The following is a 12682-nucleotide window of genomic DNA, read 5'->3' on the forward strand; positions in this document are numbered from 1 at the left end:
TTTTTTAACAGTGTTTGAAGGAGTAAATTTGTTGGATGGATCCCTTCTGGCAAACTTCTAGGAGGAAAGGGAAATTACACCATTGACCAGGTATACAAGGAGGACTAGTAAGGTTTATCTTTGATTTAAATGATTATGAAGTATATATATTTGGTATTTTTGATACATAACTTTCACATCTCTGTGTGAAAAAGGAAGAATGGCTATCCATTGCTGTTTATTAACTTTTACATTTAAACCAAATTGGTATTTTCACTGGAATAGAAAATGAGTGACATTCAAATAAATTCAAATCAACGAAGATTTATTAATCACCTATTAACTAGCTATTTCAATAAGTACTTGTCAAACATCTAGTAAGTGTTAGTATTCTCTGCCCTCAAAAAGCTTACATTCTATCAGGAAGTCAACATGTACTAATATGAAAGTATACAAAATGCAGACAATTTAATAGAGGGAGGAGGCACGAGAAAGTTTGGGAAGGTTTTATGATGTAGATCAAACATTCTTAAATTGTGTGTCACAACCCCCCCGCCATGGAGTCCATATAACTGAATGTGGAGTCAAAAAAAATTGTGATTTATTATCAGTAAAGATTTGATTTGTATACTTATTTTATATACTCATATACTCAAGATCACATAAAAATTTCTTGAGTGAAAAGGAAGCAAGTGGAAAAACTGAGACTAAGAAGCCCTCATGTAGAGTAGATGGTATTCAAACTGATTTTTGAAGGAAACTGAGAATTCTAAGAAATTAAAATGAAGAGGGAGTGTATTCCAGACATGGGGGACAGCATGTACAAAAGCAAGAAGATGATAGATTTTCTTGTGTGAGGAACAGCAAGAAAGCCCTTGTTTTAGGTGCTAAGAATCAAAAACAAAACATGGACAAGAGTCCTTAGCCCCAGAGAGCTGGCATTCCACTAATGCAAGGGTTTGGGGGTTTATTATTATTTTGGTTTGGTTTTGCCTCTTCATTTTTGTTTGCTTTTTGCACCATGAATCTCTTTGGCAATCTAGTAAAGCTTATGGACATGTTTGCAGAATAATGTTGCCAAATGACTAAGATAAAAGTAAGTAAGTAGAGACACAAAAGAAATCAAAGGTTAGCAGAGATAAAAATGTAATTTTGTCCTGTCCAAATGCATGGATCCCCCTGAAATCCACAGTTTTTCAATTAAAAATCCCTGTACTACAAAGACACTTTTTTTCTCTCTGTACTTCTATTCCTAAATGAACATTGAGATAGGCAGGACATAGGTATTTAAAGTGAAAAGAATCTGAAGTTGCTGGTGGTAAAGGTCACATGGGGTAGATGAATAATAGATAGAGTACAGGGCCAATTCACTTAATCTTGTTTGCCTCAGTTTCTTTATCTGTAAAATGAGCTGGGGGAGAAAAAAAGCAAACTGCTCCAGTATCTTGCCAAGGAAACTCCAAATGAGGTATAGTCAGACGTGACTGAACAACAAAGTTCACAGTCATGTAACCTAAGTGAGAATTAAAGTGATAGGGAAAGACAATCAAATTATAGATCTCTCCAGAGAGCAGGAGAGGACTAATTGAACATCTGTAGGAAGACTTCCTTTACTGTGAAGCTATCGATTCTGTACTCAGGCCATGGGCCTTATCCACTCCAGGCAATTTTGTCAGGAGGCAGCTAGCCATTTGGTCTGCAAGTCTGTTCCCTAATCTTTATGTCCCAGGTTGCTAAGTACCTGTCCACTCCAAGGAAAAGGGGTGAGTGAAGAAAAGAAGAAGGAAGGAACAGCTGTTTCTATGATGTTTCAGCAGCTGTTCTAAGACCCAGCTGTAAAGTGTCTTCACTTTGGCAAAAAAAAAAAAATCTATTTTAAATTCCTTTGATTCTGGGAGAGATATTTATGATATTCTGTCAAATCTTTTCCCCATTTCCTACCTTGTTTAGATTGAATAAGCCGACACAAACTCTGACCACACGACGATCTGGTCTGCAGCAAGTCATTTACTACTTTTGTTGTTTCCTTTAATAGAGTTGGTGTTGATCCAGATGAAGATCTGAAGGCAGACTCTTCACAGCAGGCAAGTCAAAGTTTCCAGTGCTTATATTTGTAATGACAAAAGGAAATACTCCAGTTCTATAAGATGTGTGCCACAGTAAAGCTCAAAGTCTTTAGCAAAGAATTGCCTCCACTACTAAGCAGAATGGATATTTTCACAGGATCCAGGGAGCTCCCAAATATTTATTGCCTGAATGGCCAGAAACATAATTTTTGTGGGGGTTTTTTTCAATTGCTCTGTGAGAGGCCAAACTGAGATTGCTACTGATTCTTCTCAAGTATGTATTTCTAGAGCAGAGTTATTGAAACAAGAGGAAGGCAGAAGGAGACTGCCTTTGGGGACTGTGCCAGACTGAAATAAGTGGCTATTATCTGCAATGACCTGGAAGTCCAGTTGAGAAACCATTCCCGAACAAAGTGTGTTTCCCTCAAGTAAACAAGGGGAAATCTCTTATTCAAACTTAAGTCTGAATTTGGCATCCACAGCAAGGCTGTTATTAGGAAATTTGCATTAGTGATTCCTAACTCAGTAGTTAAAAATTACCATGTAAAAAGATTACAGATTTTATGAGAAATGAAGGAAATGTATATACACTTAAATAACATCTGAAGAAGAAACATTGCTTAAGAAATTGCAGAGGGAGCATATTCTATTATGAAAATAATATTCCTGTTGTTTTCTTGATTTTTTGCTATCCCCTGAGCTCCATGAGAATAAATTTTAGTGCTACTAAAGGAAGTTGTTTTCCTACTTAGTGTTGGAGTTGATGGAACAACCACATCATATTCAGCTTTTCCATTCCATCCAATCTTGCATGCTGGCCATCTCATCATCTGTCTGCCATTGTGTTCCCCAACATCTCCCTTCTCCATCTCCCCTAGAGCAAAATTCCCTTGTCTGTCTACCCCCTTTCCTTTTTAACTGTAAGTTCCTTGAGACCAAAAAACTCATCCATCTGTTTTTTAATATTTACATCCCAAATGTTTAGGAAATGATTGTACATAGTAAGCACTTTAAGATGCTTTATTATTAAGCCAGTCATTTAAAAAAAAGCTAAGTATTAAGGAAAATGTGAGCTTTTGTAATATTTAGTTTAAGATAATGCATAGCAGAGGCAGCTAGTTGGTGTAGTGGATAGAGCATCCCACCAGTCCTGAAGACAGGAGGACCTGAGTTCAAAATCTGGTCTCAGAAACAACAGTTCCTAGCTGTGTGACTTAACCCCAATTGCCTCAGCAAAATTTAAATAAATAAATAAATGAATATCTTCTTAGTGAAGTTCATCAAATAAAGCTGCTGATCCCTTGTGGGATTTGTCTTACAAGGAAATCTTATTCATATATTGGATTGTATTAATTGCCCAGGGCCCTTTTTAACTCTAAAATTCTGAGATTCTATAATTCACCAAAAATAACATATGAATCCTGTTTAATAGTTACAAAATACTTTGCATATTTTATCTCATTTTATCTCTCCGCTGCCTCTATGGTGTATATAGTATATTATTATCTCCATTTTATAGGTGAAGAAACTCAGGCTCATAGAGATTGACTTCCAAGGGTCATCTGGTTAGTAAAGGAAGAAATAAGGGACCAAATGCAGGTCTTCTGAGCCTTAATTCAGAGAGATTTCCATTGTACTACACTGCCCCCTCAACAACTATTTATTAAATGACTACTATGTACAAGTAATGATATGATATAATGATTATAATACATTTATTCAGGATCCTTTCACTCAAAAATGTTAGAAGGCCATAGATATATTGAGTCACTTTCCTAGATTTCACTCACTAGGAAGCTAGCTTTAGTGTAGAACACATTGCCCACCCTGATCCAATTAAGAGCCAATTTGTTGGCTTTCTAAAAATAGTAAACATTCTATGTTTATAGAACTATTTGTTGTAATGAGAAGACAAGGGGGCTTTGGATATTGTTTTCTATGTGCCAGATACTGTACTGAGGTCTAGATAGATAGACAGACAGATAGAAACTAAGACAAAAAGCAATTGCCACTCTCCAGAGCTCACATTCTAATGGAGAAAGACAAAATGCATATGAACAACTATGTGCATACAAGATATAGACAGTATAAATGAGATGTAACTTCAGAGGGAAGGCACTAGAAGTAGGGAAAAACAGAAAAGGTGGGGAAAAGCTGAGTCATGAAGAATCCAAGGAGAGAGAGGTGAGAAAGAGCATTCCAGGAATGAGGGACAGCCAGTGAAAAAGGTAACAATCAGGAGATGCAGTGTTGTGGATGAGGAAGAACAAGGATAATGTTGCTGGGTCACAGGTGAGGAAAGTGTAAGAAAGGAAAGGGAGGGAGGATCCGGGGCTTTAAAAAACCAAGTAGAAAATTTCATATATAATCCTGGAAAGTAATAGGGGGTATTGGAGTTTATCAAGTAGGCATTGAGGTAGAAGAGACATGGATATGCAGACAAATTTAAGACTCAGATAGGATTCTATGTAAATTCTATAATTTCAGTCAATGATCTACTTTTTAAAAAAAATCCATGGAAGAAAATATTTGATTCTGTTGCATCCCACTGATCTATGCAAAGATCTGGAAGGGGAAAGTACCTCTAAAGTACTGAGGTATTGTTTGTGATTAATAAGGATCATTTCACCTTATGGAATAATAAAGTCAACATGTAGGAAAGATAGATAAGGAAAGATAGATCCAGAGATGACCAGAATATAACATCAAAGTCAGGGAAATCTATTAAATAAGTAGCCAAGCAATTCCACATTCTAACCAGAAATCCTCCAAGGTCCAGATTCATAAGTATTGGGCCACAGGTCATAGAGGTCCACATGGAGTATTCAGAAAAACAACATGGCGGAGGGCCAGTGCTTTCTTTTATCATGTTAATTTTCTTCCTACAAAGGCTTTCAAAATGCATCATTTTATGTTCCCAGTGATCTAGCTGCAGCCTAATCCAACCTCACTGGGCTAAAGGCAACCCTAGCACTGGTCATTTTCACAATCTACAGCTAGAGTTCCCTTAGCTTTAGACTTAGTCCTTCCTATTGCAATTTGGATCCACTTTGTCTTGCCCTTTCCTCAATGGAGATGAAAAATACTATTTGTTGTTCCCCATTCAATAACTCTTCCCATTCCTAAAGATGCTCATCTCATACAAAAATGTCCTTGGATCAAGCTGCCATTGCTTGAGAAATATTTTTGTTTGCTTGTCTGAGAAGGATCATAGGGAAGGAGAGATAAACACTGAAATCTAAGAGCTCTGGAAGTCCTTTAGTTGAATATGGTCGCACCATTTGAATACTCTAGTATTCACATTTCAGTAATAGGTTTTCTCCACAGCTTGAAATAGCTCTTATCTTTAAGTGTCAAGCACAGGAAAAAGTATGGATGGAAATAACAAAACAGAGTGTTCTTGCATCTGCCAGTCATTCTAGTTAGAATTTGATGGTGCTTTCTGAATCATTCTTGAAAAACATGTTACATCTGCCCTCCTTTCACTTCAGCCAAGCTCCTTAGTGGTTATCAACAGTCATTGCTCTGTCATGGGAATGAGAAACCTTATTTTCACGGGGTTGAAATTTTTTTCAGTTTATATTCTGTTGATGCAAAATAAATATAAATCCTGTTATGCTGTCAACAGTAAAGTGATATGCACCCTATGAGAAGGAATGTTGTACAGGAGAAAGAACTCAGTAACTGAAGTCAGACAAGACCTGTATTCAAACCCCAGCTCAATTCCTTCCTAACACTGGGCATGTCGCTAAATTTCACTCATCCTCATTTTCCTCATTGATAGAGTGGAGATCAGAATGGTCCTGATAGTTACCTCTTGGAGTCAATGTGAGGAAAATAATTTAGAAATGTTAGTTAAAGTGCTGTGTAACCACAAATTATCATCTTTATCTTGCTTATTTAGTTTCTTTTAAAATACAGTTTTCAGCTACAAAAGCATACCAGAATTTTAAAACAAGTGTGCCTATTGTTGGTCTTTCACACTCTCAAAGTAAGGAGCAAACACATATAACAGTATTTCAGGTTAAAAGTAATTTCAACTAGCTATGTATGAGGAAAGGAAGATAACTCCTGAAAATCTGACCCTGTAACTGTGACAAGGTAGTAACATTATAATAATTCATATCTTCTTTAGTACTCTTACACTTTTGAGTGTGAATTGGATTAACCTTACATATTTCATATGTGTCACAACTGCAAATAGAGTTCTCCAAAGAAAAGTATTAACCATCTAGATTCCTTTCTAAAATATATAACTTTAATATGCTTAGAGTCTTAGAGTTATAAATTTCCATTTTTCCCTATGAGGGAATAGGTGAGAATCAGTGGACTACACAATTCATGCTATACCACATTTTATTTTTTATTGTAGCTTTTTATTGACAGAACATATGCATGGGTAATTTTTCAACATTGACCCTTGCAAACACTTGTGTTCCAATTTTTCCCTTCCTTCTCTCCACCCCCTCCCCCAGATGGCAGGCGGTCTCACACAGGTTAAACATGTTAAAATATACCTTAAATACAATATATGTGTACCTATTTATACAGTTCTCTTGTTGCACAAAAATCAGATTTAGAAAGGGAAAAATAACCTAGGAAGAAAAACAAAACTGCAAGCAGTCCATACTCGTTTCCCAATGTTCTTTCACTGGGTGTAGCTGGTTCTGTTCATCCCTGATCAATGGGAACTGAATTGGATCCTCTCATCAGAATTGATCCTCTAGTATTGTTGTTGAAGTGCTATACCATATTTACAACCCAGTCAGGTAAAATCCTTTTCACCTGAGGAGGAAAAGATTTTCATAGAATCATAAAATCACAAATGCAGAATTAGAAGGGACTGGTTCTGGGTTCAAAGTCCAGCTTTGCTACTTACTACTCAATTTGAACAAGTCACTCCTTGGTCTAATATCTATGCTTCCAGAAAGGCAATTTAAAACGGTTCCTGATTTTGCAGTTTCTCCTTCTGATTGTCACATTACACCATTTACTTATATTGAGCTTCTAGACACCTATAAACCTTAGGGTTTCTTCACATGATTTGCTCTCTAGATATCCTTCCTCTAGTGTGTACGTGGGCAGTTTATTTTTTGAACCCAATGCAGCATTTTGCATTTTTCCTATTTAGTTTACTTTCATTAGCTTCAAGCCATGTTTTGGCATGCTGAGATCTTTGGGTATCCCAAACCAATTTCAATATGTTAATTTTCCCTTTCAACTTTTTGTCCTATAAAAATATGATAAACATGCCCTTTCCAATCTAAATCATTGATAAAAATATTGAAAAGAAAGGTGTTAATGATAGGACTCTTTAGCACTCTATCAGAGACTTCTCTCCAAGCTGATATTGATCCATTAATCATTACCCTTTGGATTGGATCAATCAGATTTTGAGCCAGTCTACCTATAGATCACCCAATGACTTTTCCATCTTGTCCATAAGAAAATAGTGACTTGTCTTGCTAAAATTTAGGTCCATTCATAGCATCAACATGATAATGATTTTAACTCATTTCATATAGTGCTTTGAGATCTGCAAAGCAATTTACTCAAAACAATTTTGTCAAATAGGTAGAGCGCACATTAATAGCCCCATCTTACTAATCAAAAAACTGACGCTAAAGAAGTTCTCATCTGAGGCCAAATAACTAGTGAATGGCAGTTCCTAGATTCAAGACCAATTCTTTACTGATTTCAAGTCCAGCAACCTCTTCACTATGTTTCCTATTAGTCTAGTGGGGTGTTTTAGACTAATATTAGTCTAGGAATTTAGCAGTGAACAGAAGTTTCCAGCAGGTGTTTCTGGAAGATGAAAGAAAACCTCCTGAAGCTTGTCAAGTCTGATGACACCTGCCCATTTCTGCTGATTCACATGGAAATAAATGGTGCTGCCAGAAGGAATCTATAAAGCATCAATGAGAGTTTTGAAGTCCTGGCCAAGAAAGTAAAGATGTTTGGGGCATAAAAGCATTTGCATCACTATGGTGGATTCAAGAGGGGAGCTTCAGAAGAGAGAGACAGATTTAGGAAGCGGACACTTGGTTAAGAAAACAATATCTGATCATCGAATTTAACTGCCAATTTATTAAGTGCCGTTACATCCAAGGCACTGAAAATACGCTGAAAATACAAAAACAAAAATGAAATATCCCTGTCCTCAAGGAGTTTACATTTTAGTGGAAGAAATACAATCTGGCTGCAAGCAAGTATAGTATAAGAAAAATTCAGAAGAGAGAGAATATTAATAAGCTAGAGTGGAAAAGGCTTCATAGAGGCATCTGAATTGAGCCCAAAAGTATTCCATGAGGCAGAAATGAATTGGGGAATGAAAGTGGATACTCAAGGCAGAAAGGTTGATTTACACATGTAAACAGAAGACAGAATAGAGTTCAAGGAAGAGTTAATCTGCTTTGCTTAAACTCTAGTTAGTAAAGTGGAATGAGACAAGATTGGAGAGGTAGGCTGGAGTCACATATTAAGACTAGTTAATTTGTATATTATCCATGAGATAAAAGAGACCCACTGAGGGTTTGGGGCCAGAAGTGTGACATGGTTATACCTCAGCCTTACGCAGGCTATTTGGCAATTATATGGAGGGTAGATTAGAGAAGAGAGAGATTAGAAACAAGAAGAATAATTAGGATGCTGTATCATTAACCCAGAAAAGAGTTGATGAAGGACTGAACTAAAATGGTGTCTATGTATATAGAGAAAGAACATCTTTGGGTATCCCAAGTCAGTCGTTCAGTATGTTAATTATCCCTGTCAACTTTTTATCCTATAAAAATATGACACATGCCCTCTCCAATCCAAATCATGGATAAAAAAATTGAAAAAAAAGGGATTAAAAATATGGTCTTTTAGCACAGATACAAAAGATGTGGAAGTAGAGTGGACTAATCTTGGTACATAAATTATGTGTGAGGTGTACTCATGGAAAACTCTATGGCTATGAATATTTATAATTAAAATACCAATAGTGTCCTTAGCAGGAACAAAAAAGTCTGAAGGAGAAACAGAATATACACTCTGCCATCTCAAACACATCTCCCACTAATTTCTGTTTCTGTCCATGGTACTACCACATTTCCAGTTGGCTCTGGCTTCTAACCTTGGAGTCATCATCCACATTTCAATACCATGGAAACTGAGTCTTTCTTTTCCTTCGCCCCACACTAATTACTAAGTCAAAATTGGATCCAGAAGAGCAGCCCTCCATCACCTTCTCTGCCTTGTTTTCTCCTATTCTCAAAAAGTTTTCATTCTGTATTGCTGTAGAAGGTGGGGGATACATGAACCCCAAGGGAAGCAATTTTAAGACAAATAAGAGATCTGACTACTTTCATTCATCCTTTCAGTCATCATATATTATGCACCTATTGGTTGTAAAGTTAAGGAAAATATAAAGATAAAAAAGACTGGCTTTCCCCCAATGAGCCTGTTTTATACAACAGATAATGAGGTAGATTCCATTATGCTGAAGCATTTTACAGCCTAAAAATATGTCAGTTCAAAAAGATCCTGGGCAAATCAATGCAATATGGAGTCAGGTCATTCAGGAGAAGTTAGAGATAATCAGAGGATATCTCTAATCTTTTGACATTTATGGTATGAACACCCGCAGGCAAGCTCTCCAATATAATATCTGAGAAACAGATTCCCAGGCTATGTAAACCAGAGACCTGCCACAGCATGCCATCTCCTTAGAGAGGGTACAGCCTCTGTTCTTGGGCAACACAGAAATAATAGAGCCCATCAAAGCAATGACCTTGCTCCAGATGCTTCCTAGCATTGAGCTGCATAGTTGAGTGCGGTACTGGGTTCCGAACTCTCAAAAACACTTCTCTCCCCTAGGTACCAGCTTTGAGAACCGGTATGGGAGGGATGCAAGAAGCCCAGATTCTCAAGGAAAACATTTACCCTTATCCCCTTGTGTTCCAGTTTGTGCTCTTCCCTTTCCCCATTGGGGACCCACGGCTTAAAGAGTACCTTTCCCTATTATCCCTGAATGCCCTTGCCTAGGATAAATGTGCATTAGCTATGGTTGGTGTATCATTGTCCAATACAGTCCGACTTGGAGAGTGACTTACAGAACAACCTATGTTTAGAGTACAAAGGTCATCTTTCCTAGAACTCTTCCCTAGTCTACCATAGCTTTGTCTGCATCATTCATTCTTTGAGTGGACCTTCTCAGTAACCTTTTTAAGCCTGAATGGCTGTGTCAAAGATGATATTTGCTTAAAGAGCTTTCTGTTTTGAAGCCAAAGGTTAACAATTTGCTATTGTAAAGGATAATAAGGGGGAAAAAATCAACCCTGTGTGCCCCTTGCAGGCAATGCTTCCTTTTAAAGGGCAATGGCAATAACAAGTGAAATTCATAACCTGACATTTATAAGGTTTGTGAAGCACTTTATAGATATTATCTCATTGGAGTCCCCTACAATCATGAGAGGCTGATTCTAAAAATAGTATTATTTTACAGTAGAGGAGACTGAGGATCAAAAAGGTTGAAAAATTGGTTAATGGTCATGCAGCAAGTTAATGTTGAAGGTAGGATTTGAATCCAGATTTTAATGACCCTTCTTCAGCTCTTACTCTTTTCCACAAATTCCAACTCTTTAATCAGGAAAAATAAGTCAATGAAATTTAAAGATATTCTCTAAACATATGGTTAAGAGTGCAGGGGCTAGAGGGAGAAAGACTCATCTTCCTGAGTTCAAATCTGTCCTGAGACCCTTAGTAGTTGTATGATCCTGGTCAAGTCACTTAACCATGTTTGCCTCGTTTTTCCTCATATGTAAAATAGGCTGGAGAAGGAAATGGCAAATATCTCCATTATCTTGGCTAAGAAAACCCCAAATAGGGTCACAAAGAACCAGACATTTACTAAAATAACTGAACAAGAACAAGTATTGAATCATCTCAACAAATGTGCATAATTTCCAAAGACACTCACCCTGAGTGTTTTCTAAAAGTTGATGGGAAATTTAATGGAAAAGCCCATTAGATATTTAATCCCATCAACACCCACTGAAATGAGTGGAAATACTATCTGGTTATCTAGGAGCAGAGTTAGCAAAGGCCTCATATTTGAATGTTAAACAAAGGAGGTATGTACATTTGCTAGTTCTCTCTTTTTTCCATAAATTAATACAATAAACATTCTCGGCCTCACTTGGGCATCTGGTTTTCACAGCTCTCTGTACAGAAATGATCTTTTCTCAGGGATCCTATAAGCTAAAGCAAATAGCACAGTCTGATTTTCCTATCATTCTCAATCTGGGAGGATAACACATCAAAGAAAAAAACAAACAAAAAAAAAAAACAATAGTCCATACTCCCTGCTGCTTTATGTCATGCCTTAACCCCTGGCTTGTTAAATAAACAGCTAAAGATATCAACTCCTCCCAATGTCTTCTCATTTTCCCATAACTTAAGATGTTTGAGGGACTCAGATCAGAGCTTCTTCAAACATAAAAAATTTTGTTTTTCAGAAGTAACAATCTGAACTCCAGTTTCCTTCCAATTTCAGTTTCTTAGGGGTGGGATGGTGGAGGTGGAGAGAGAGCAGGGGGAAGAGTTCCAAAACCAGAATGCTTGAAAGTCCATACAAAACTGGAAACCAAGAAAGTAGATAACTTGCCTAAGTTCACACAGGTGGTTAATGGCAAAGGCAAGATTTGAACACAGGTCCTCTGACTCTTAAATCTTCCACTGTTTTGCTCCCATCTGGCTTCAGATCAAATGAGATAATATTGTAAAGAACTTGACACAATGCCTGGCACATAGTAGGTTCTTTTTAAAAATGTTTGTTTCCTTCCCTTCCCTTTCTGGCTGCTCTTAATCAAGTAAAATGCATTTATTTAAGATCAAGTCAGGTCAGCAAGCATTTATTTTTAATACTATTTTATTTTTTTGAATACATACAAAGATAGTTTCCAAAATTTACCCTTGCAAGAGAAAAAAAAAAAGCAAACAACAACAAAAAGTGAAACTACTAAGCTTTGATCCACAGTCTTCAAAGTTCTCTCTTTAGATGCAAATACCACTTTCCATCCCAAGTCTATTGGAATTGCTTCAGCAAGCATTTATTAAGCACTTACTGTGAATAGGTCTAATCCCAATCAATGAACTCCAAGAGTTACCTTTTGCCTTTAGGAACAAATACCAAATTTGACTGCTATTTGGCATTCAAAACCCTTCCTAATTTCATCTCTTCTTATCATGTCAGTCTTCTTCATACCTTACTCACTAACATGTACACATGGCTATTCCACAACCAAGATACTCCATCTCATCTCCCGCACTTTCTTTCACTGTCTCCCATGTCTGATTTTCTCTCCCTTTTCCATTCCAATTACAGATCTCCCTGATCCCAATCTTCTACTGGAAGTTTCCCCAAGCTCTTATAATTTAATGCCTTCCTTTTGTTAATTATTTCCTATTTATCCTATATATAGCTTATTTTGCATATATTTGTTTGAACGCAGTTTCCTAAATTAAATTGTAAGCACCTTTTTGTATCCTCAGTATTTAGCACAGAACTTAGTAGATGTGAATAAAAATGTATTGTTTGATTCCTAGGAACAGTGCTAAACTCTGAAAATATACAAAAATAAGACAAACTTTGCCCT

General features: G+C 36.8%; 1 protein-coding gene across 1 annotated transcript in view; it reads left to right on the forward strand.

The window, feature by feature from the left end:
• Positions 1–12682, forward strand: part of SLC9A9 (solute carrier family 9 member A9) — a 707151-nt gene that overhangs the window by 527840 nt on the left and 166629 nt on the right. Inside the window, exon 13 of the mRNA XM_074298418.1 lies at positions 2015–2063. Within this exon, the coding sequence (XP_074154519.1) occupies positions 2015–2063 (49 nt within the window). The remainder of the gene's footprint in view (positions 1–2014; positions 2064–12682) is intronic.

This window comes from Sminthopsis crassicaudata, chromosome 3, assembly GCF_048593235.1.
Source record: "Sminthopsis crassicaudata isolate SCR6 chromosome 3, ASM4859323v1, whole genome shotgun sequence".
NCBI lineage: Eukaryota > Metazoa > Chordata > Mammalia > Dasyuromorphia > Dasyuridae > Sminthopsis > Sminthopsis crassicaudata.